This window comes from Mytilus galloprovincialis, chromosome 10 (assembly GCF_965363235.1).
Source record: "Mytilus galloprovincialis chromosome 10, xbMytGall1.hap1.1, whole genome shotgun sequence".
Classification (NCBI taxonomy): domain Eukaryota; kingdom Metazoa; phylum Mollusca; class Bivalvia; order Mytilida; family Mytilidae; genus Mytilus; species Mytilus galloprovincialis.
This window is the reverse complement of record NC_134847.1, coordinates 45,748,061-45,771,267: the sequence shown is the minus strand read 5'-3', so window position 1 is coordinate 45,771,267 and position 23,207 is coordinate 45,748,061. Positions and strand designations below refer to the sequence as shown.

The 23,207-nt window shown below is 32.8% G+C and overlaps 1 protein-coding gene across 2 annotated transcripts in view; it reads right to left on the bottom strand.

The window, feature by feature from the left end:
- Nucleotides 1-572: 572 nt before the first annotated feature.
- The window catches only part of LOC143047638 (ATP-dependent RNA helicase DHX33-like), a 29,817-nt gene continuing 7,182 nt past the window's right edge, over nt 573-23,207 (bottom strand). For both annotated transcript variants that reach the window (XM_076220811.1, XM_076220812.1), the window contains exons 8-20: nt 22,140-22,238; nt 21,280-21,365; nt 20,692-20,863; nt 20,043-20,140; nt 18,175-18,348; nt 15,529-15,619; nt 11,472-11,537; nt 10,629-10,717; nt 9,139-9,205; nt 6,317-6,421; nt 5,315-5,515; nt 2,498-2,607; nt 573-1,121 (exon numbers count right to left, since the gene is read on the bottom strand). In XM_076220811.1, coding sequence (XP_076076926.1) covers nt 1,040-1,121; nt 2,498-2,607; nt 5,315-5,515; nt 6,317-6,421; nt 9,139-9,205; nt 10,629-10,717; nt 11,472-11,537; nt 15,529-15,619; nt 18,175-18,348; nt 20,043-20,140; nt 20,692-20,863; nt 21,280-21,365; nt 22,140-22,238 — 1,440 coding nt within the window. In that variant the 3' untranslated portion in view covers nt 573-1,039. The remainder of the gene's footprint in view (nt 1,122-2,497; nt 2,608-5,314; nt 5,516-6,316; nt 6,422-9,138; nt 9,206-10,628; nt 10,718-11,471; nt 11,538-15,528; nt 15,620-18,174; nt 18,349-20,042; nt 20,141-20,691; nt 20,864-21,279; nt 21,366-22,139; nt 22,239-23,207) is intronic.

Sequence of the window (23,207 nt, the reverse complement as noted above, 5' to 3'; positions counted from 1 at the left end):
GTCCTAGAGGGATTACATCCAACTCATTTTGACTCTGGTGAATTGTTGTTTCATTGACAATCATAACACATCGGCTCTCCCTTGACACCATCTGCGAGTATGGCCTTCAGGAAACAATGATAGTTCGTCGGAAGGGGACAATAAATGGCTGACCCGTGTTAAGAGAGCCATATCTCTTGCACGTTAAAGACACCCTTGTAGATTTCGAAAAAGAGTAGGCTAATGCCGCTACAAGGCAGCAGTCGCACCTGCAAAGTGGAAAGGGATTAATATAAGTTGCAAAACTTGTTTCCCAATCCACTATAAACAAATATGTTTAAACTAAACTAACACATCTATAATCAATTTAGCATACTGGTATATAGGAGTGAAAAGCTGGAAGAAGAAGCTAATGCAACACATATAAATCACATATCACTTTTCTTGGTGATCAGAGCCAGCTCAGAAACTGTTCATTGGATAGGAAACTCTGTTCTGACAATTCAGTCTAACTTTCAGAACATCTCGGTTTTGCTACTTAAAACCAAAATCTGTTTAGTTTTGATTTACCATATCACAAATTGAAATAAAAATAATTTGCACCTTTTATTTTATATAAGGAAGTAAAATAAACTTAAACAAAAAACATAATAACAACCAATGGCAAAGGCATACACACATGATTTACAAGGCACTTTTAAAAATTATGTTGTTGAAAAATCCAAGCTATAAAAAACTGTTCCTGTTAACAATAATATTTTCAAACTGAGCGCCAATTTCTAGTATCTGATAACATTACATTAATCAATAAAATGATCACTAGTTGTAATATGACTAGATCTCTATATGCTGTATTTCACTGCAGTAAACTTTCAAATCAATCTTTCATTCCTTATATCTTCAATTTCCGTTCAGACATCTACCCTCTTAATATCTCCAATTTCCTTTCAAACATATCCCCACTGTAAGAATGTCCCATTTATACAAGATTTCATTCATTTTGGTTCTGACATAAGAAGTTGTCTTATTGCACTAGTCTAAAGATACTCTGTGAAGAAAATCATCCTGGTTTAGGTTTCTTTTTCCTGAAATAATGTGGAGCTGCTTCATATAACCACTCTGGATCTACAACACTTAAGTCCCTGTAATAAAGATAAAATAATACTGTTTTATTCAAATTTTTGTTGATCTTTGTTGAAATAATTCCCAGCTTTTGATAAAGGAATTGAATGCTTCTTTTTGTATATTTATTTGGTTGTAACAGCTTTGACCAAAGAACATTTTGTATGAAGCACAATACGTACATATCGCTTCATTCTAAAAATATGTGTGCAGTCAAGGCTTTTACAACCTGTTAAAATTACTAAAAGAAGCATTCAATACTTACAAAAACCTTCTCTTTTTTTTGCTAGAATAATGAAAAGACAATTTCTATCAAGTTTTTTTCTTTTATTTACCTGCACACTTTATTGTGGAAGCTTGTGTCATCATGTATGTTACATGAAATGAAGGTTAATTTCAAAATGACACAAGACTGCTGTAAGCCAATGAAAATTATGTATTATAAGGAAACATACATGTAATGTTATTATTTCAAATTATTTACAATGACTAAATGTTAAGGGCATACGATACAGATTTGATCCCATATTTACATGTTGATAAAAATTTCCATATAGACTATTTTTTACCTGATTAATTCAAATATATAATAAAAAATATACATTCATGTGCTACTTTTTGAGTAAAATGAGGTCGAAATTTAATATATTTTGCTCAAAATTCGGATTTTTGGCCGTATTTTCCTTTTCGAAAGAAAGACATAACTTTTTTGTTTTAAAAAATAAACACAAAATGTTTTTTGTTAAATAATTTGTAATTTCTGTATTTTATACTTATCCTAAAAATTTATACATTTTTTATTCAGAAATAACTCATATTTATCAAATGTTCATGAATGAAAAAAACATCATTTTATGCTGTATATTTATCAAATTTTAAAAAATTGCACTATTTTCGTTTTCATGAAAATTGGCTCACATAATCTTCTCGGGTAATCAAACCAAATGGCATTTTAAAAAAGAGGGGTCCATGAACTTGTTTTCAAGTTAAATAAGTTTGAATGATGAAAATCAGTCGAAAAACTGTATCTTTTCCCGATAAGTCATAGTTTGACATCGCGAAAATAACAATTTACATTGGCAACGTCATTACCGCCCCTGTAACTGTATCGTATGCCCTTACATGCATACTTGCTCAATGTTTGAGGCTGTGTGGACTGTTGTCTCATTAATAATTTCTGGATATTACTTCTTTTTCATATAATGATAAAACTACAATGAATAAAAAGAGAAAACAAACAATTTATTTGCTAGGACAAATTAGAGGTTTTGTGTGCAAAAGTAACATAATGACAGTGGTCGTGTTGACAGAAATTCTAACCGTATTCAAGCTACACAAACAAAACCTTTTAAAAGTAAACCTGACATCTCTCTCTATTTATAGGCCTTATTCTTACCTCATGTAACATTTGGTGGTCTGTATGAGTTCATTATATATTACATAGGCAGGTTTACACATAAATAATGATGAGGATGGATGAATAGATACTGGTTTCCTACTGGACAGCTAAAACAGTACAAAAAATAATATTGCATTCAATATGTAAAGTGAAGATGTTCTCAGACCTTAAAAGTTATTATGATCAGTTGGTTTGAAATTTTTGTTTTCTGGATATAAGATTGTCATTTTTGAATGATTTGCAAGAGGCTAAATGAATATCAGAACAGTATATTTTTTTTTATCCTTTTTCTTAACTCTTTGAAAACAGTAATGATCAATTAAAATGATTCAAGTACATGTTGTAGTAAACTATCACCAAAAAATATTAAAATGTGAGTTTTTCATATTGCAAGATTCCTTCTGCATTATAATCATAATAAAGATTTCAAACCAGGTGCTCCGCAGGGCGCAGCTTTATACGACCGCAGAGGTCGAACCCTGAACAGTTGGGGCAAGTATGGACAAAACATTCAAGCGTGATACAGCTCTGAATTTGGATTGTGATCAAATTTTTGACATTACATGGTGTTTTTTTTACACAAAACAAATGTCAAGATTTTACAAATCAATTAAAGATTTCTTCTTCAAACTTATTTAAATCTAAAATTAAATAGTTGACACAGCATAGGTTTCTGACACAGAATGAATGTGGTCTAATGAACTTAAAAATTTTTTTTTTGCCTTTGAGCAATTCACTATGCTGTTGAATATTAATCCTCTCAAAAAATTGTTTGAAGAAATTTTCTTTTTATTTATGAAATCTGAAATGAGAAAAATTTAACCCCCCCCCCCCCCCCCCCCCCCCATTTTTTTTCACATCCCCGTTTCCCTTTTTCCAAAACTGATATCAATTCAAATTTCTAATGGAGTTTGCAACAATAACTACTCTTTTAAATACATCATAAAATATTAAAATGTAAAATAAAGTGCTTGTTATCACTGAATGGTAAAGATTGGTTGGTAGTAAAAGTGAATATACATTGTTTATTGTATAAAACAATAAAAAAAAACTTCATCAGCAACATTTTATATTTGCAAATTTCCAATGAAGTTATTTACATAAAGTTATTGGCAAATAAAAATAGAAAATGACATCATAGTCATGTCTGGCAAATGTCCAACATACATTATCTAAAAACATTTTAGATAAGATAAGGAAAAAAAGCTTCATCAGCAACATTTTATATTGGCAAATTTCGAATGAAGTTATTTACATAAAGTTATTGGCAAATAAAAATAGAAAATGACATCATAGTCATGTCTGGCAAATTTCCAACATATATTATCAACTACTATTCTATACAAAGAAAGATAACTCCAATTGAAAATTAATTGCTATTGCACAATATTGTGCAATTAGATCTTTCTTGCTATTGTGCAATACTGTGCAATTGAAAATTTCTTGCTATTGCACAATACTTGATATGGAATCCTGATTTGGACCAACTTGAAAACTGGGCCCATAATCAAAAATCAAAGTACATGTTTAGATAAAGCATATCAAATAAGCCCAAGAATTTAATTTTTGTTAAAATCAAACTTAGTTTAATTTTGGACCCTTTGGACCTTAATGTAGACCAATTTGAAAACTGGACCAAAAATTAAGAATCTACATACACAGTTAGATTTGGAATATCAAAGAACCCATTTATTCAATTTTTGATGAAATCAAACAAAGTTTAATTTTGGACCCCCATTTGGACCAACTTGAAAACTAGGCCAATAATTAAAAATCTAAGTACATTTTTAAATTCAGCATATCAAAGAACCCCAAGGATTCAATTTTGGTTAAAATCAAACTAAGTTTAATTTTGGACTCTTTGGACCTTAATGTAGACCAATTTGAAAACGGGACCAAAAATTAAGAATCTATATACATAGTTAGATTCGGCATATCAAAGAACCCCAATTATTCAATTTTTGATGAAATCACACAAAGTTCAATTTTGGACCCTTTGGGCCCCTTATTCCTAAACTGTTGGGACCAAAACTCCCAAAATCAAACCCAACCTTCCTTTTATGGTCATAAACCTTGTGTTTAAATTTCATAGATTTCTATTTACTTATACTAAAGTAATGGTGCAAAAACCAAAAATAATGCTTATTTGGGCCCCTTTTTGGCCCCTAATTCATAAACTGTTGTGACCTCAACTCCAAAAATCAATCCCAACCTTCCTTTTGTGGTCATAAACCTTGTGTTTAAATTTTATTGATTTCTATTTACTTATACTAAAGTTATTGTGCGAAAACCAAGAATAATGCTTATTTGGGCCCTTTTTTGGCCCTTAATTCCTCAACTGTTGAAACCAAAACTCCCAAAATCAATCCCAACCGTCCTTTTGTGGTCATAAACCTTGTGTCAAAATTTCATAGATTTCTATTCACTTAAACTAAACTTATAGTGCGAAAACCAAGAAAATGCTTATTTGGGCCCTTTTTGGCGCCTAATTACTAAAATGATGGGACCAAAACTCCCAAAATCAATCCCAACCTTCCTTTTGTGGTCATAAACCTTGTGTTAAAATTTCATTGATTTCTATTCACTTTTACTAAAGTTAGAGTGCGAAAACTAAAAGTATTCGGACGACGACGCCAACGTGATAGCAATATACGACCAAAAAATTAAAATTTTTGCGGACGTATAAAAATGCTTAAATTTCAGATCTATGTTATTTCAATTTGGAAAATGTTCATTCTTTATTAACAATTATTTATAAAGTTGAAAAATAATGACTGAGATATAATAGAAATAATTCTTTTGTGTAGCACTTACAGAAATAAATTCTCCTTCTTTCTGTAATTCAGCGGCATTCATGAAGAAACCAAAAGCCAGACATTTCCTGAGAACACTGAAATCCTGTCCACATGATTCTATTGGTAGTTCTAATTTAACACAGATCCCACGTAACTGTTTCCTCACCTCCAAGGCAAGTCTCATATTTCTTAAGTTTATGAAGTTCTCATGACACCACTCCTAGTAATGAATAAAAGGCACATAAAATATATAATATCAGATTTTATAATGAAAACCCAAAGAATTAATTAACCAACAGGCATATAAGGGTGGTTTGTGAAATCTGAATTGAAAATGTGTGAAAGAGTAAAAATCATGGATATAAGCCTATTTAGAAATGTAATGCACCAGAAATAAAAAGTTGCCAAATACATTTCAAAATGTCAAAATTACCCCATATTGTGACTTGATGACTTGAATGCATCAGTTTATACACTTGTGCAATGTGACAGCTAAATGTAGAATTTTTTTTTTTAACACCCTTCCAGAAATAAGAGCACAAAAACTTAGATATTTGTTTCTGGCATAATGGTTAAAACAGACTATTGATGTCCAATGAAGGTTATATTCATGAGATATTCACACTAACAAAAAACTCCATTCGTAAATTGAAAAGAGATGTTTCCCTACATTAACAAGAAATTTTCATGAATTTCTGGCTAAACAATTGTCTTTGTAACCACTAGATCTAGCCTAAATAATGATTGACTGATTGTTGATGTTTTTACGCCACTTTTAAGCTATTTTCATTGAGTTCAGGTATTATTGGTGGAGGAGACCGCAGCGCCAAGAAAAAACATGACCTTCGATAGGGAAACTGACAACCTTAGTCAATTAAAATTGGAGTCCTAGTGTGCCCACACAAGCATGGTTTGAACTCACAACCTCAATGTTCACTGGCTAATGAGTAAGAGTAGTAACTACTTAGACCACTCGGCCACTGAGGCCCCACCTTAAAAAAGAAGAGTTTGCACAACAAACCTTGTTTCCTCTAACACTTTTGAAAGCTCTATAAATATTCAAATATGTCACATGATCACCATCACTGGAAATAAACTTCTTCCTGGTCTCTAAGGCTTCTTCTCTCTATAATGATAGAAGTCAGATTAGTTTTATATCACAACATAAAAACAATAAGATACAGAGTACTTATACTGTGAGTTGATTATTATTCGTTGGATACTAATTTTCTGGGATTTCGTGGGTACAGTTGAACCACAAAATTCAACGTTTCATGAATGACACATTTTCTTAGGGTTTGTGTGCAGACTTCGCCATACCACGAAATTAAATATCCATGAACATGTAAGTTTTACTTCATCCAGGAAAATTGGTACCCACGAAAATAAATAAATCCACAAGGCAAATTCTCTAGTGTAAATAACTAAATAATCAAGGATATTCTTATTAATTCTATTGAGGACTAAAAGTGCTGACTTAATCTCAATTTATATTTCATACTTAAAGTGTGTGCAGGGTCAATGCTTTCAAGAAAGTAAAGCATTCAAATCTTATTACATTTTAAGACTAAAACCAAGAAATTACATGTCAAATTAAGCTTTATTGTTGTTTTTATTCCTACACATTGATGTTATGTTGTATTAAAGAGCACATGAACGTCACTTTTATTAGTACATAAAACTAAAAGATTGATGTCTGCCAATCACAATGATGGAATGATATGAAACATCTTTATTATGAAATTATATACAAATTAAAAATCAGTAATTCTTTCAGATTTGTTTTATTTCAACATTTAAAATTTGAAAGGAGTAGGTCCGGTAAGGACTGATTTTGGCCTCAAATTTCAGGTTCATCTGACGAAAGATTTTGACCACTTTTTAAACACTTAAGTGTCTATTTTATTTGAATTAATTAGTTTATGTGAAAGATTTTAACAAATTTAGTCATTAAAAACGATCCGATTCAAGCTCAAATATGAACAAGAGTGCACACACTGAAATGTCTCGCCTTCTTTACTAATCATTGATATTATGTTGATAGTCCTAAGTATAAAGCGTTATTACAATTGTCACATAAACTTAACATTAAACAAGATAGTTAAACAAAGACCAATGAACCATGAAAATGAGGTCAAGGTCAGATGAACCATGCCAGGCAGACATGTACAGCTAACAATGCTTCCATACAACAACTATAGTTGACCAATTACTTATAGTTTAAGAAAAATAGACCAAAACACAAAAACTTAACACTGTCCAATGAACCGTGCAATTGAGGTCATGGTCAAATAAAACCTGCGGGACTGACATATAGATCATAATATATTTCCATACACCAAATATAGTTGATCTTTGGCATATAATATTAGATAAAAAGATCAAAACTTAAAAACTTAACTTTGACCACTGAACCATGAAAATGAGGTCAAGGTCAGATGACATCTGCCCGCTAGACATGTACACCTTACAATCATTCCATACAACAAATATAGTAGACCTATTGCATAAAGTATGAGAAAAACAGACCAAAACACAAAAACTTAACTATAACCACTGAACCATGAAAATGAGGTCAAGGTCAGATGACACCTGCCAGTTGGACATGTACACCTTCCAGTCCTTCCATACACCAAATATACTAGCCCTATTGCTTATAGTATCTGAGATATGGACTTGACCACCAAAACTTAACCTTGTTCACTGATCCATGAAATGAGGTCGAGGTCAAGTGAAAACTGTCTGACGGGCATGAGGACCTTGCAAGGTACGCACATACCAAATATAGTTATCCTATTACTTATAATAAGAGAGAATTCAACGTTACAAAAATTCTTAACTTTTTTTTCAAGTGGTCACTGAACCATGAAAATGAGGTCAAGGACATTGGACATGTGACTGACGGAAACTTCGTAACATGAGGCATCTATATACAAAATATGAAGCATCCAGGTCTTCCACCTTCTAAAATATATAGCTTTTAAGAAGTGAGCTAACACCGCCGCCGCCGTAGCCGCCGCCGCCGTAGCCGCCGCCGCCGGATCACTATCCCTATGTCGAGCTTTCTGCAACAAAAGTTGCAGGCTCGACAAAAATCTACCTAATATGCCGAAAAATGTCACTTTCCAGATGGTTTTTGTCAAAAATGAAAGTGGCCGCATCCGTGTTCATCCTCAACCTTTATATATGTTATGTATTATCATAAAATACAACTTACATTTCAATATTAAGGATGAACACGAATGCGGCCACTTTCGTTTTACACGAAAACCGTCTAAAATTTAACTAAAATGCTAGAATTATGAGGATTTCAGTAATTTAGCATGACTTAATGGTGCTAGTACCGGATATATGTGCATTGTATTGTCAAAAACAGCCCATATTTATGTAGCAGAAGCATTCTACTGTCCAATAAATAACTAAAGGTTTACATTTTAACAATTTTGTAAAACTGCTATATTTTGGGGCCAAAAAGGGGTCTTACTGAACCTACTCCTTTGTTTTACTATAAATTCAGAAATAATTGCGATGTTTTTATTATTATTGCAAAAAATGCCACAGGGTTATAATCGCAATAATTTAAACTTGAATTTCGAACATTTTGATATGAATTGAACAGGTTTTTTCTCAATATTGCAAAAATTAAAATCACATTTTAGTCTAAAATGACAAAATCACAATAATAAATGAAATTCCAGAATTTACAGTATTTCACCATTTGAAATTTCTAGCACATTCAGGTAAATATAGTTACCTTCAGCACCTAAATATGGACCCAACTATGGAGATAATCTGGCAAATCTATTTAAACTTTGAACCTTTAAAGAACCAATGAAAACTTACTTTACTTTGTGGTGTAAACATAACAGAATCCACTGACAGCATGCTAACAATACTCAATATCTCTTCTCTAAAAAAAAAAAAAAAAAACATTTTTCTTTTACTAGATTCTTTGTAAATTGTTTTGTTTTTCATCTACATCTATATAAGACTAATCAGTGACACTCATATCAAAATATTTATAAAGCCAAACAAGTACAAAGTTGAAGAGCATTGAGGATCCAAAATTCCAAAAAGTTGTGCCAAATACGGCTAAGGTAATCTATGCCTGGTACATATCTTACAACACACACATGTATATAATACTTCAACTCCTTTTTAAATATATGCAATACAACGTACAAACATGTCTAACCAGAAAAAAAAAATGTAACCATAGGGACACAGATGATGCCCCCGCTAGCATATAATGTTATAAAGGGACATATCTCAAGAAATGTAAAAGTGGCTGTATCAATATTTGAAGTTGAACTTAACCCTTTCATCGATGAGTATCAGTTTACCGGGATTCATGTTCTGACAGCTGACAATGAGTCCCGCTCAAAACAGTGCAAACACGAGTTATCTTCCTTTGTTGAATACCCAGATTAAAGTGAAAACATGGCGCTTCTGTTTGTTGAAAACCGTGTCAAAATCAGAGGAAATCTACAGACTTTACAAACATTTGAAATGAGGGAACATTCTTTTGAAAGAATATGGAAGAATTGAAGCCAAACTAGTATACTTTTTTACATAAAATGTCGTTTTAAGTACAAAACACTTGGAATGGACATTGTTCAGTGTTAGAAATTTCTACAGCCTCATTAAATTTTTCAAAATTTTGCTGTTTTGGGTTAAAAAATTACGATTTTGGGTCAAAGAGCAGAATTTTGAGAAATTCACCTAGATAATGCAGAAAGTTTGAAAATTTGAATATTTTATGAAGAAAAAATTATCAAAACAGGAACAAAACTGTCAACATGGTGTTAGTGAATGAAATAAAGACACAGACAAGTTTTTATTGACATTTATTATGAAGATTTCCCACTTCAGTAATAGTAGCCAGGGAAGCCATCGTCTCAGAGTAGCTTCTGTCTGGGCAGCTATTGGTGAAAGGGTTAAACTGAGTTTTGTGGTAATAAGCATAATAAGCATAATATATACATTTCATCATATTTATTTGATTGAGGCAACTAAAGTAAGAGAAAGGAAACCAATTTTGGGACGACAGACAGGTGGAGGGGGCATAACGAATACAAGTATATCTCAGGTATTCTTAGATTTAAATATCATTAAAATTGACCCTTTATTGAGGTAATTCTGTAAAGTTAAATATTATAACAGATAAGTGTTGAAAAAAAAAAATTCAATAAGTCCCTTGTAATTGTATAATATGATGTACTGAAACAATTAACCAGATGTAAAGTTGTGATAAATAAGCTGTTAAACTGAAAGTTTCAGAAATAACATAAACGTTGATTCTTTCTTTACAAAACTAATGAACTGAAACTTACAAGCAGTGATTGTCTTTAGCAATCAGTACTGTTTTAGAAAGTCTGGGATCTAATGGAAATGATACCATCTGTTTACCAAGCGGTGTCAACTAAAATAATCGTATAAAATGGCAAAGTTAAAAACAAGAATATGTGTCAGATGATGCATAGACCAAAAAGCATGAAAATAATTTTACACTTTAATTTTATTAAAGTCATAAGAAACCTCAAATCAAAACAATAATGCATATGTTTTTTAATAACTCAATGGATAGATTTCATTATAAAACTTATGTATATAAACTTTTTTCTGAAGAAAATTCTTTAATTTATTCATATTTAGAAGAAGTTTACTTTATTTTAATTGCTTTCTTCCAGGAAGCAATTCCCCCAACATATTTTCTGTATGCAAAGTGACCTCAGTGTGACCCATCTCGTAAAAATCCGGTGATCACAATACGCATGGATGTCCTTAAAATAAACTATTATCTGATTTTTTTGTCAATTGTTGACAAACGGGTGACAATCTTTAAACTTCGGCTTCAAAGCACGAACTTTAATTACCTACCATATTTTCACAACACTGACCGATTGAAAAAAAAATTGACGATTATACGAAATTTACACGAAAAAAATGATAAATTCATGCACAGAAGACTAAGTTAATGATGTTTGTATGCATTGGTTCAAGAATTGGAAGAACATTATTTTTCACCGGTCACTCGTTTCTTATGACTTCAAGCATTAAAATAACCGAAATCTGAAATGTATTGTAACCTAAGTCAGACAAACATAATTCTTCAAACTGTGTTTTTTTTTGAAAAAATCAATATTTGTTTCTGAAATGAATAAAAATACACAAACCTTAATGCAGTCTTCTTTAGTGACTGCTCCTAAACTGTGCAACTGGTGAACTGCACCTATCAATGACTGGGAAAAAAAAACAATGTAATCAATGACTTATAACAATGTTATTCCAGATTAATGGCAATGCAATAACAGACAATGACAATGTGAGCTACAGAATGTAATAGCCCAATGACAATGTAATAGTAGACCAATGACAATGTAAGCTACAGACTGTAATAGCTCAATGACAATGTAATAGTAGACCAATGACAATGTGAACTACAGAATGTAATAGCCCAATGACAATGTGAACTACAGAATGTAATAGCCCAATGACAATGTAATAGTAGACCAATGACAATGTGAGCTACAGAATGTAATAGCCCAATGACAATGTAATAGTAGACCAATGACAATGTGAACTACAGAATGTAATAGCCCAATGACAATGTAATAGTAGACCAATGACAATGTGAGCTACAGAATGTAATAGCTCCAGAATGTAATAGCCCAATGACAATGTAATAGTAGACCAATGACAATGTGAGCTACAGAATGTAATAGCCCAATGACAATGTAATAGTAGACCAATGACAATGTCAACTACAGAATGTAATAGCCCAATGACAATGTGAACTACAGAATGTAATAGCCCAATGACAATGTAATAGTAGACCAATGACAATGTGAGCTACAGAATGTAATAGCCCAATGACAATGTAATAGTAGACCAATGACAATGTGAACTACAGAATGTAATAGCCCAATGACAATGTAATAGTAGACCAATGACAATGTGAGCTACAGAATGTAATAGCTCCAGAATGTAATAGCCCAATGACAATGTAATAGTAGACCAATGACAATGTGAACTACAGAATGTAATAGCCCAATGACAATGTAATAGTAGACCAATAACAATGTGAGCTACAGAATGTAATAGCCCCAGAATGTAATAGCCCAATGACAATGTAATAGTAGACCAATGACAATGTGAGCTACAGAATGTAATAGCCCAATGACAATGTAATAGTAGACCAATGACAATGTGAACTACAGAATGTTATAGCCCAATGACAATGTAATAGTAGACCAATGCCCCCCCCCCCCCTCCCTACGCAGATGTAGAGTGTTATTTTAAAATACAAAAAGTTCAGATAAGTGAAAACATCCTAGCATTCAAACTACGAAGAGTTATCTGGAAGTGCTCCTCTTATGCAAGTTAATACTCCAAAAAATGACAAAGTTCAACTATCTCCCAAAAGAGCAAATATTTATAACAAGAGTGCACAAGCTGAAATGTCTCGCCTTCTTTTCTAATCATTGATATTATGTTGATAGTCCTAAATATAAGGCTTTATTACAACTGTCACACAAACTTAACATTAACCAGGAAAACAAAACATTGACCAATGAACCATGAAAATGAGATCAAGGTCAGAAGAACCATGCCAGGCAAGCATGTACAGCTAATAATTCTTCCATACAACAAATATGATTTACCTATTGCTTACAGTATTAGAAAAACAGACCAAAACCCCAAAACTTAACACTGAGCAATAAACTGTGAAAATGAAGTGAAAGTCAAATAAAACCTGCACAACTGACATATAGATCATAAAATATTTCCATACACCAAATATAGTTGACCTATTGCATATAGTATTAGAAAAAAAGACCAAAACTCAAAACTTAACTTTGACCACTGAACCATGAAAATGGGGTCAAGGTCAGATGACACCTGCCAGATAGACATGTACACCTTACAATCATTCCATACTTCGAATATAGTAGACCTGTTGAATACAGTATAAGAAGAACAGACCAAACCACAAAAACTTAACTATAACCACTGAACCATGAATATGAGGTCAAGGTCAGATGACACCTGCCAGTTGTACATGTACACCTTACAGTCCTTCCATACACCGAATATACTAGACCTATTAGTCATAGTATCTGAGATATGGACTTGATCACCAAAACTTAACCTTATTCACTGATCCATGAAATGAGGTCCAGGTCAAGTGAAAACTGTCTGACGGGCATGAGGACTTTGCAAGGTACGCACATACCAAATATAGATATCCTATTACTTATAATAAGAGAGAATTTAACATTACAAATAATTTTAACTTTTTTTTCAAGTAGTGACTGAACCATGAAAATGAGGTCAAGGACCTTGGACATGTGACTGACCGAAACTTCGTAACATGAGGCATCCATATACAAAGTATGAAGCATGGTCTTCCACCTTCTAATTATAAAGCTTTTAAGAAGTTAGCTTACGCCGCCGCTGTAGCCGCAAAAATCAAAACCCTGACCACATGCCCACCATTTATATAATGAACAACAAGAATGTGTCCCAAGCACACGACTGCTCCATCCACACTATCATTTTCTATGTTCAATATACCATGAAAATGGGATTAATACTCTAATTTGGCATTACAATTAGAAAGATCATATCATAGGGAACATGTTTACTAAGTTTCAAGTTGATTGGACTTCAACTACATCAAAAACTACCTTGACCAAAAACTTTAGCCTGAAACCTGCACTATCATTTTCTATGTTCAGTGGACCGTGAAAATGGGATTCTAATTTGGCATTAAAATTAGAAAGATCATATCATAGGGAACATATTTACTAAGTTTCAGGTTGATTGGACTTCAACTTTATCAAAAGCTATCTCGACCAAAAACTTTAACCTGAAGCAGGACAGACGAACGGACGGACGAACGAATGAATGGACAGACAAATGGAGGCACAGACCAGAAATATAATGCCCATAAATGGGGCATAAAAAGACATCAAAGTAAAAACTACCTAGGATTCAAACTGTAGGAGGAGTTATGCGGAATAACTATATACCCATAATGGGACGGAAAGACGGACTGACAGGACTAAAACAATATGCCTCCCAACTTTAAGTTGCAGGGGCATAAAAAAAACTGTGAAATAAACTGGACAAATTTTTATTTTTTTCTCAAAACCAGACTAATAAACTAGTACTTAAATCAAACTCAAACAAGAATGTGTCCACAGTACACGGATGCCCCACTCGCACTATCATTTTGTATGTTTAAAGGACTGTGAAATTGGAATAAATTCTCTAATTTGGCATTAAAATTCGAATGATCTTATCAAAGGGAACATGTATACTAAGTTTCAAGTTGATTGGACTTCTACTTTATCAAAAACTACCTTGACCAAAAACTTTAACCTGAAATTTGCACTATCATTTTCTATGTTCAGTGAACCGTAAAATTGGGGTCAAAACTCTAATTTGGCATTTAAATTAGAAAGATCATATCATAGGGCACATGTATACTAAGTTTCAAGTTGATTGGACTTCAACTTCATCAAAAACTACCTTGACCAAAAACTTTAACCTGAAGCCAAAAACTTTAACCTGAAATTTGCACTATCATTTTCTATGTTCAGTGAACCGTAAAATTGGGGTCAAAACTCTAATTTGGCATTTAAATTAGAAAGATCATATCATAGGGCACATGTATACTAAGTTTCAAGTTGATTGGACTTCAACTTCATCAAAAACTACCTTGACCAAAAACTTTAACCTGAAGCCAAAAACTTTAACCTGAAATTTGCACTATCATTTTCTATGTTCAGTGAACCGTAAAATTGGGGTCAAAACTCTAATTTGGCATTTAAATTAGAAAGATCATATCATAGGGCACATGTATACTAAGTTTCAAGTTGATTGGACTTCAACTTCATCAAAAACTACCTCGACCAAAAACTTTAACCTGAAACATGCGTTTTCATTTTCTATGTTCAGTGGACCGTGAAATTGGGGTCAAAAGTTTAATTTGGTTTTAAAATTAGAAAGATCATATCATAAGGAACATGTGTACTAAGTTTCAAGTTGATTGGACTTCAACTTCATCATAAACTACCTCGACCAAAAACTTTAACCTGACATGGGACAGACGGACGAACGGACGAACGAACAGACGAACGAACAGACGGACGAACGGACGCACAGACCAGAAAACATAATGCCCCTACTACTATCGTAGACGGGGCATAAAAATGCAGTACGTACCTCTATCGATGGTTTGTCCATAAAATCAAAGTTAACAATGTCTGAGATACCAAGGGCAAGTAACTGTAGAACAACACTTGACAGATTACATCTGAAGATACAAAAAAATATGCTGCTATTGATTATACATAAAACATGATACCAAGGGCAAGTCACTGTAGCACAACTCTGGACAGATTACACCTGACGATACAAAAAATATAACTGCTTTTGGTTACACGTTATAACATGATACCAAGGGCAAGTAACTGTAGCACAACACTGGACAGATTACACCTGAAGATACAAAAATATATGCTGCTATTGATTATACATACAACATGATACCAAGGGCAAGTAACTGTAGCACAACTCTGGACAGATTACACCTAAAGATACCAAAATATATGCTGCTATTGATTAAACATACAACATGATACCAAGGGCAAGTAACTGTAGCACAACTCTGGACAGATTACACCTGAAGATACAAAAATACATGCTGCTATTGATTAAACATAAAACAGGATACTGATATCTATGTATCATTTGTTTAAAACTCATTTATAAATCTAGATATAGAAAGATGTTGTATGAGTGCCAATGAGACAAATCTCTATCCAAGTCACAATTATAAAAGTAAACCATTATAGGTCAAGGTACAGTCTTCAACACAGAGCCTTGGTTCACACCGAACAGCAAGCTATAAAGGACCCCAAATAATTACTAGTGTAAAACCATTCAAATGGAAAAACCGAAAAATTTGCCTTTTAAATACTAATCTAGAGGCTCTAAAGAGCCTGTGTCGCTCACCTTGGTCTATGTGAATACCAGACAAAGGACACAGATGGATTCAAGACAAAATTGTGGTTTGGTGATGGTGATGTGTTTGTAGATCTTACTTTACTGAACATTCTTGCTGCTTACAATTATCTCTATCTATAATGAACTTGACCCAGTAGTTACAGTGGAAAATGTTAGTAAAATTTTACAAATTTTGTGAAAATTGTTAAAAAAAATGACTATATAAAGGGCAATAACTCATTAGGGATCAATTGACCATTTTGGTCATGTTGACTTCTTTTTAGGTCTTACTTTGCTGTACATTATTGCTGTTTACAGTTTATCTCTATCTATAATAATATTCAAGATAATAACCAAAAACAGCAAAATTTCCTTAAAATTACCAATTCAGGGGCAGCAACCCAACAACAGGTTGTCCGATTCATTTGAAAATTTCAGGGCAGATAGATCTTGACCCGATAATTTTTTTTACCCATGTCAGATTTGCTCTAAATGCTTTGGTTTTTGAGTTATAAGCCAAAAACTGCATTTTACCCCTATGTTCTATTTTTAGGCGTGGCGGCCATCTTGGTTAGTTGACCGGGTCACCGGACAAATTTTATAAACTAGATACCCCAATGATGATTGTGGCCAAGTCTGGATTAATTTGGCCCAGTAGTTTCAGAGGAGAAGATTTTTGTAAAAGATTAAGATTTACGAAAAATGGTTAAAAATTGACTATAAAGGGCAATAACTCCTAAATTGGTCAACTGACCATTTTGGTCATGTTGACTTATTTGTAAATCTTACTTTGCTGAACATTATTGCTGTTTACAGTTTATCTCTATCTATAATAATATTCAAGATAATAACCAAAAACAGTAAAATTTCCTTAAAATTACCTATTCAGGGACAGCAACCCAACAACAGGTTGTCCGATTCATCTGAAAATTTCAGGGCAGATAGATTTTGACCTGATGAACAATTTTACCCATGTCAGATTTGCTCTAAATGCTTTGGTTTTTGAGTTATAAGCCAAAAACTGCATTTTACCCCCATGTTCTATCTTTAGCCATGGTGGCCATCTTGGTTGGTTGACCAGGTCACCGGACACATTTTTAAAACTAGATACCCCAATGATGATTGTGGCCATGTTTGGTTTAATTTGGCCCAGTAGTTTCAGAGGAGAAGATTTTTCTAAAAGATGACTAAGATTTACGAAAAATGGTTAAAAATTGACTATAAAGGGCAATAACTCCTAAAGGGGTCAATTGACCATTTCGGTCATGTTGACTTATTTGTAAATCTTACTTTGCTGAACATTATTGCTGTTTACAGTTTATCTTTATCTATAATAATATTCAAGATAATAACCAAAAACAGCAAAATGTCCTTAAAATTACATATTCAGGGGGAGCAACCCAACAACGAGTTGTCTGATTCATCTGAAAATTTCAGGGCAGATAGATCTTGACCTGATAAACAATTTTACCCCATGTCAGATTTGCTCTAAATGCTTTGGTTTTTCAGTTATAAGCCGAAAACTGCATTTTACCCCTATGTTCTATTTTTAGCCATGGCGGCCATCTTGGTTGGTAGGCGGGGTCACGCCACACATTTTTTAAACTAGATACCCCAATGATGATTGTGGCCAAGTTTGGTTTAATTTGGTCCAGCAGTTTCAGAGGAGAAGATTTTTGTAAAAGTTAACGACGACGGACGACGACGACGGACGCCGGACGCAAAGTGATGGGAAAAGCTCACTTGGCCCTTTGGGCCAGGTGAGCTAAAAATAAGATAAACACAAGTCTGAATTGAATGGAAGTATACACTTTTATATGTTGACATGTACAAAATTACAAAATCTAATTTGACATAAAATACCTGAGGATTTCTGGTACAGTATTTTTCTTAAAACTGTCAAATTCTTCTTCTGTATAAATTCTATAACATGTTCCAGAACTTTCTCTCCCAGCTCTTCCTGTCCTCTGTAGAGCCTGAGCTTTTGAAATTCTCACAACCTTTAAAAGGTCAAGGCCACTGTTAGGATTGTACAATCTGAAATCAAATAATATTGACTCTGAATTTCATGACAATATTTCAAATCATTTGAGTTTACATCTATTATCAAGTTATTGTCCCTTCTTTATACAAGATTATATAACTAATTATAGAAAATTAAATATCCAATTTTTACCCTTCAGTTTATAGAATGGCAAATAAATTCTGCATGGAGACAAGCTTAAAGAGGGCCTTCTTAGTAGCAGGATGGCTAGGATACCTTTTGTATAAAAAAATAGTCTTTTTCTGTATTCTCTTTTTATATAAAATTTTTTCACTATTCTGTAAATTTAAACACCTCTTATTTTCTTTTCTTTATTCAATTACCCTCTAAACTTTATATTTAAATTTAAAGATATTTTCTCTATTCTGTAGGATATACAGACCATAGGCTAATTTATATTCTTCTGCATATGAAATACACACATGTTGTGTTCTTGTATGTATATAAACCCTATGCAATAACTTACTTAGTATTACATGTTAAATGATGTAAAGTACAGGCTGAGTGCATAAGAAATTTAAATTGAACATTGCTTAAATAGAAGAAACAAGTGAAACTGCGAGCTACTGCTCACTGATGATACCCCAAGTGGATAATATTAATAGTGTAAAAATATGCAAGTGTTCGGTAAACAGGAAGTTGTCGAGTGATGAATCTGAAAATGCATCACACGGTATAGCTGACTTATAAAAATCCTGAAACCAAATTTCAGAAATCCTTGTATTGTAGTTCCTGAGAAAAATGTGACGAAAATTTTTTACTTGGTTATCATGTGTAAAATCATACAAGTGTTCGGTAAACAGGAAGTTGTCGAGTGATGAATCTGAAAACGCATCACACGGTATAGCTGACTTATATAAATCCTGAAACCAAATTTCAGAAATCCTTGTATTGTAGTTCCTGAGAAAAATGTGACGAAAATTTTCAACTTGGCTATCATGTGTAAAATCAGACAAGTGTTCGGTAAACAGGAAGTTGTCAAGTGATGAATCTGAAAACGCATCACACGGTATGGCTGACATATATAAATGTTGATACCAAATTACAGAAAGGGTGAATGTGTAGTTCCTGAGAAAAATGTGACAAAAGTTTCATGGGACGGACTGACTGACGGACTGACGGACTGATGGACGGACGGACTGACGGACGGACTGACAGACAGAGGTAAAACAGTATACCCCCCCTTTTTTAAAGCGGGGGTATAATAAAGACTCTAGCTGGTTCTAAAGTTAGCTCCAAGTTTTCAAAACTGGCGACAAAATATAGGAGCTGGCGTTTTTCTGGCTCCAACTTTTTGGGAGCCAGAGCAGCCCCTGCAAATGATATATTTGTAGGTTTTTTTTATTTGTTGTGTGCATTAACATCTTACAAGTTAATCAATACTATTAATAATCTACCATATAGTAGCTTGCTGGCAAAAATACCTACAAATGTTAATATTGGAAATATAATTTGCATAGACAAAACATCATGATTTCAAAGCAGCAAAATCATAAAATTACCAATATTTCTTCCAGTCTTTGTAAATTACAATTTTAATTTTATTGATACAAATCATAGTTACGTTTTTTTTTATTTTGCCATTCTCACCACGATTAGTGCAATGATAAATCTGTAATTGAAGAAATGCAGATAAGGTAACCATTATGTATAACAGATTGACATATTTGATATCGCTGACACTTACTTTGCTTTGACAACTCCAGTATCTATCACAAATTTGATGCCATGTATGGTCACAGATGTCTCAGCTATATTAGTGGCCACTATCACTTTTCTGGATCCCTTTAAAATCAAATGTCATTTAAATTATAAATAAATAACAAATGTACAATACAAACACTAACAATCTCACAAATAATACAGTGAAACAACTTACATGTAGGCAAATAAATTAGTCATGTTAATTTACAGAATTCAAATAGAGAAAAATAGCATTCAATGATTGACCGAACAACACATAAATTCATGTATGCACATAGCGCTTGAGTTAATTATCAGTGTTTTGTTTGATCATGAGTTGAATATTTTTTGATATCTAAATTCTTTGATGAGTTATTCTTTTTATTACATTGGGTAATGGCTTTTTTATGAAATAAATGTTGCAAATGCAAGGAACTGTATCTTTTTCTATGCATTCACAATTTGTTTATATCCAATGATATCAAATTCTTGACAGCGCATTTGTTGAAAGAAGTCAGAGGAGTGAAATATCCACTTTTATTTCACATGTTTTATGTTATTCATTGCAACCAATGTAATAATTGCCATTATTGGTCAAACATTTAAATTCATCTAAATTCACTACTTTGAGACTCTCATAATGACCCCCTTACCTCAGGTGTTTTATTGAACACTTTTAACTGTAGATGAGATGGTAGTGCAGCATACAAAGGGCAGACAACTAATGGTGGCCCTTCTCCTACCATGTCTTTAGATATATCTCGTATACACCGGACAGTTGACTCAATCTCTTCTTGACCAGTCATAAATATCAGCACATCTTGGCTGTAAATTCAAATTAAGAACCATTATGAAAAAAATATCTTTTGTATCTTGCACAATACTGAAAATTCAGAAATTATTGCGATGCTTTTATCATTGGGAAAAATGCGACAGGGTTGTAATCACAATAATTAAAACTCACATTCTGAAATGTTTTATATGAATTGAACAGGATTTTTCTCATAATCACAAAAATAATAAATAAAATCACAATAATTTCTGAATTTACAGTAGTTTTCTCAAGATTCCTTTTTTTGCGTGGATATTTCATTTCTTCAATTTACCAAAGTCTGCATACAAGCCTATAGAAAATTTGTTATTGTTGAAAATTCAAATTGGTTTTAACTTTAAAATCCACAAAAAAAATGGTTTCAAATGTACAATAATGAATCACAGTATTTATAAACATGATAACTCACTTAGGTGGATGGTCTCTATGTAACTGGAATAGTGTAACAACAGCTGCCATAACATAGTCCGACTGAGTTGTTGTGGAGTAGAATACCTGCAATGTAAAACAAACTCATTTAAATGTAGATGTGTAATCAGATTTGTTTTTTATATACAAAATTATATTTGTTTTACTGAAAATCTTCTTTATGTAAGGAATAGTATAAATTTCAATGGTTAATTTTCATTACAACATTGCAGCAACTGAAACAGATCAGACAATAATTGTAACATATAAGGTCAGAATTTTTTTCAGTCACTTCTGAATTTACTGTAGATATTTATCAACTTATTTCATGCCTGTAAAAGAAATAATTTCATACTTGTACCTACACATCAAAGCTATTTTTTGTTATAAAAAATATTTCATTTTCAGAGCTCTTTTACAATAATTTTATATTACATCATTTTTTTTACAAAGTATCAGAAAGAAATGTAATATTTTCATGAATGGGTGCTTTTAAATTGAATGGATAGACTTTTATGCAGTTTATGCAAGTTCATATAATCTATAAAGCTCAGAGAGACATTTAGTATGAAACCTCTATAATGCAACGAAAGTACAAAAGTTGCATTCACTTACAAGCTATTTCCCTAATGCAGGTAGTTTAAAGGTTTGCTTGGCTTGCTTGCTTAGTTTGTATAAATGTTTGCTCAAGCTTCCAATATTAACAGTATATACTCTTAAGCCTTGTCTATCTATTGATTTCAGATATCAATCTTAATTACAAAACTTGAGCAAACATTAAATAAACAAAGCAAGCCAGTCAACCTAATCTTCAAAACACATGCATAAGGAAAATAGTTCTAATAAACAAGGAATTCTTACCTGTACTGGATACTGTCTACCTTCCAGGTATAAAACAGGTGCTTTGTTGAAGTAATTAGAGAAATGATCAACATCCATTGTAGCAGACATAACTATTATCTGAAAAGTCAAAAATTATAATACATCTACATGCTGTACTTGTTGAGAAAATATTGATATAAAAGTTATCACATTTACTGATATATTTTGCCCAGGATGGCATAATATGTAAGCATATTGTCCATTGTAAACACTTGCTCTATAAAAATAAAGGTAGTATGTGTCAATGGGACACAAACATCCCTTCTAGTAAATATGCAAGGTCAATGTACCAATTCATACCTATTGACTTTTGGTTTTCCTTGAAACTTGCTTCAGTACATTTCCAGTAAAGATTGCTTGGGTGTATGAGTGATCCTTGGTTCAATATCAAACATTTATAGGTTTAGTCAAGAACAGTGCAAGTTACACCAACCAAGAACTAGATCTGTGTTTATCGGTAAAAAGCATTGTGCATATGTTTAACAACATTTAATTATTGAGGCAAAGTAAAGTTAGAGGGTGTGCTACTAGGCAGGGGTGTAAAAAGCAATCAAAACAATATGACTATTGTGTGTCAAATTATAATTAGACATGCTCCAAAGAGGGGCGTAAAGGGGGGGTATCTGCACGGAAGAACGCGAAATAAAAATGCCATTTCACGATGAACGAACAATTAAAAATGTCTTGCACGTTGATCTTTTTACCGATTTCACGAAACACGGTGAATAACGAACCTTTTTCACGGCTGCACGTGAAATAAAAATGGCAAAACACGTTGCACGAAAATAACCCTTTACCACCCTCTCCAAAGCTAGTTCTTTATATTAGGACTTTTATTCCTCTTTCTGCTAGAAACCTTTGACATCACGCACCCTCACAGCCACATCATCTTCTTAAATAAAGATGGCAGTATAATTCAAACAATAAATAAAGTAATGCTTCATTTTAAATTGTTTCCAACAACAGGGAACTAAATATCAGAAGAATGTGTTGGGGGAAAAGAATGCATGAAGCAAACTTAATTTAGAGTATGGAAACAGAACTGGT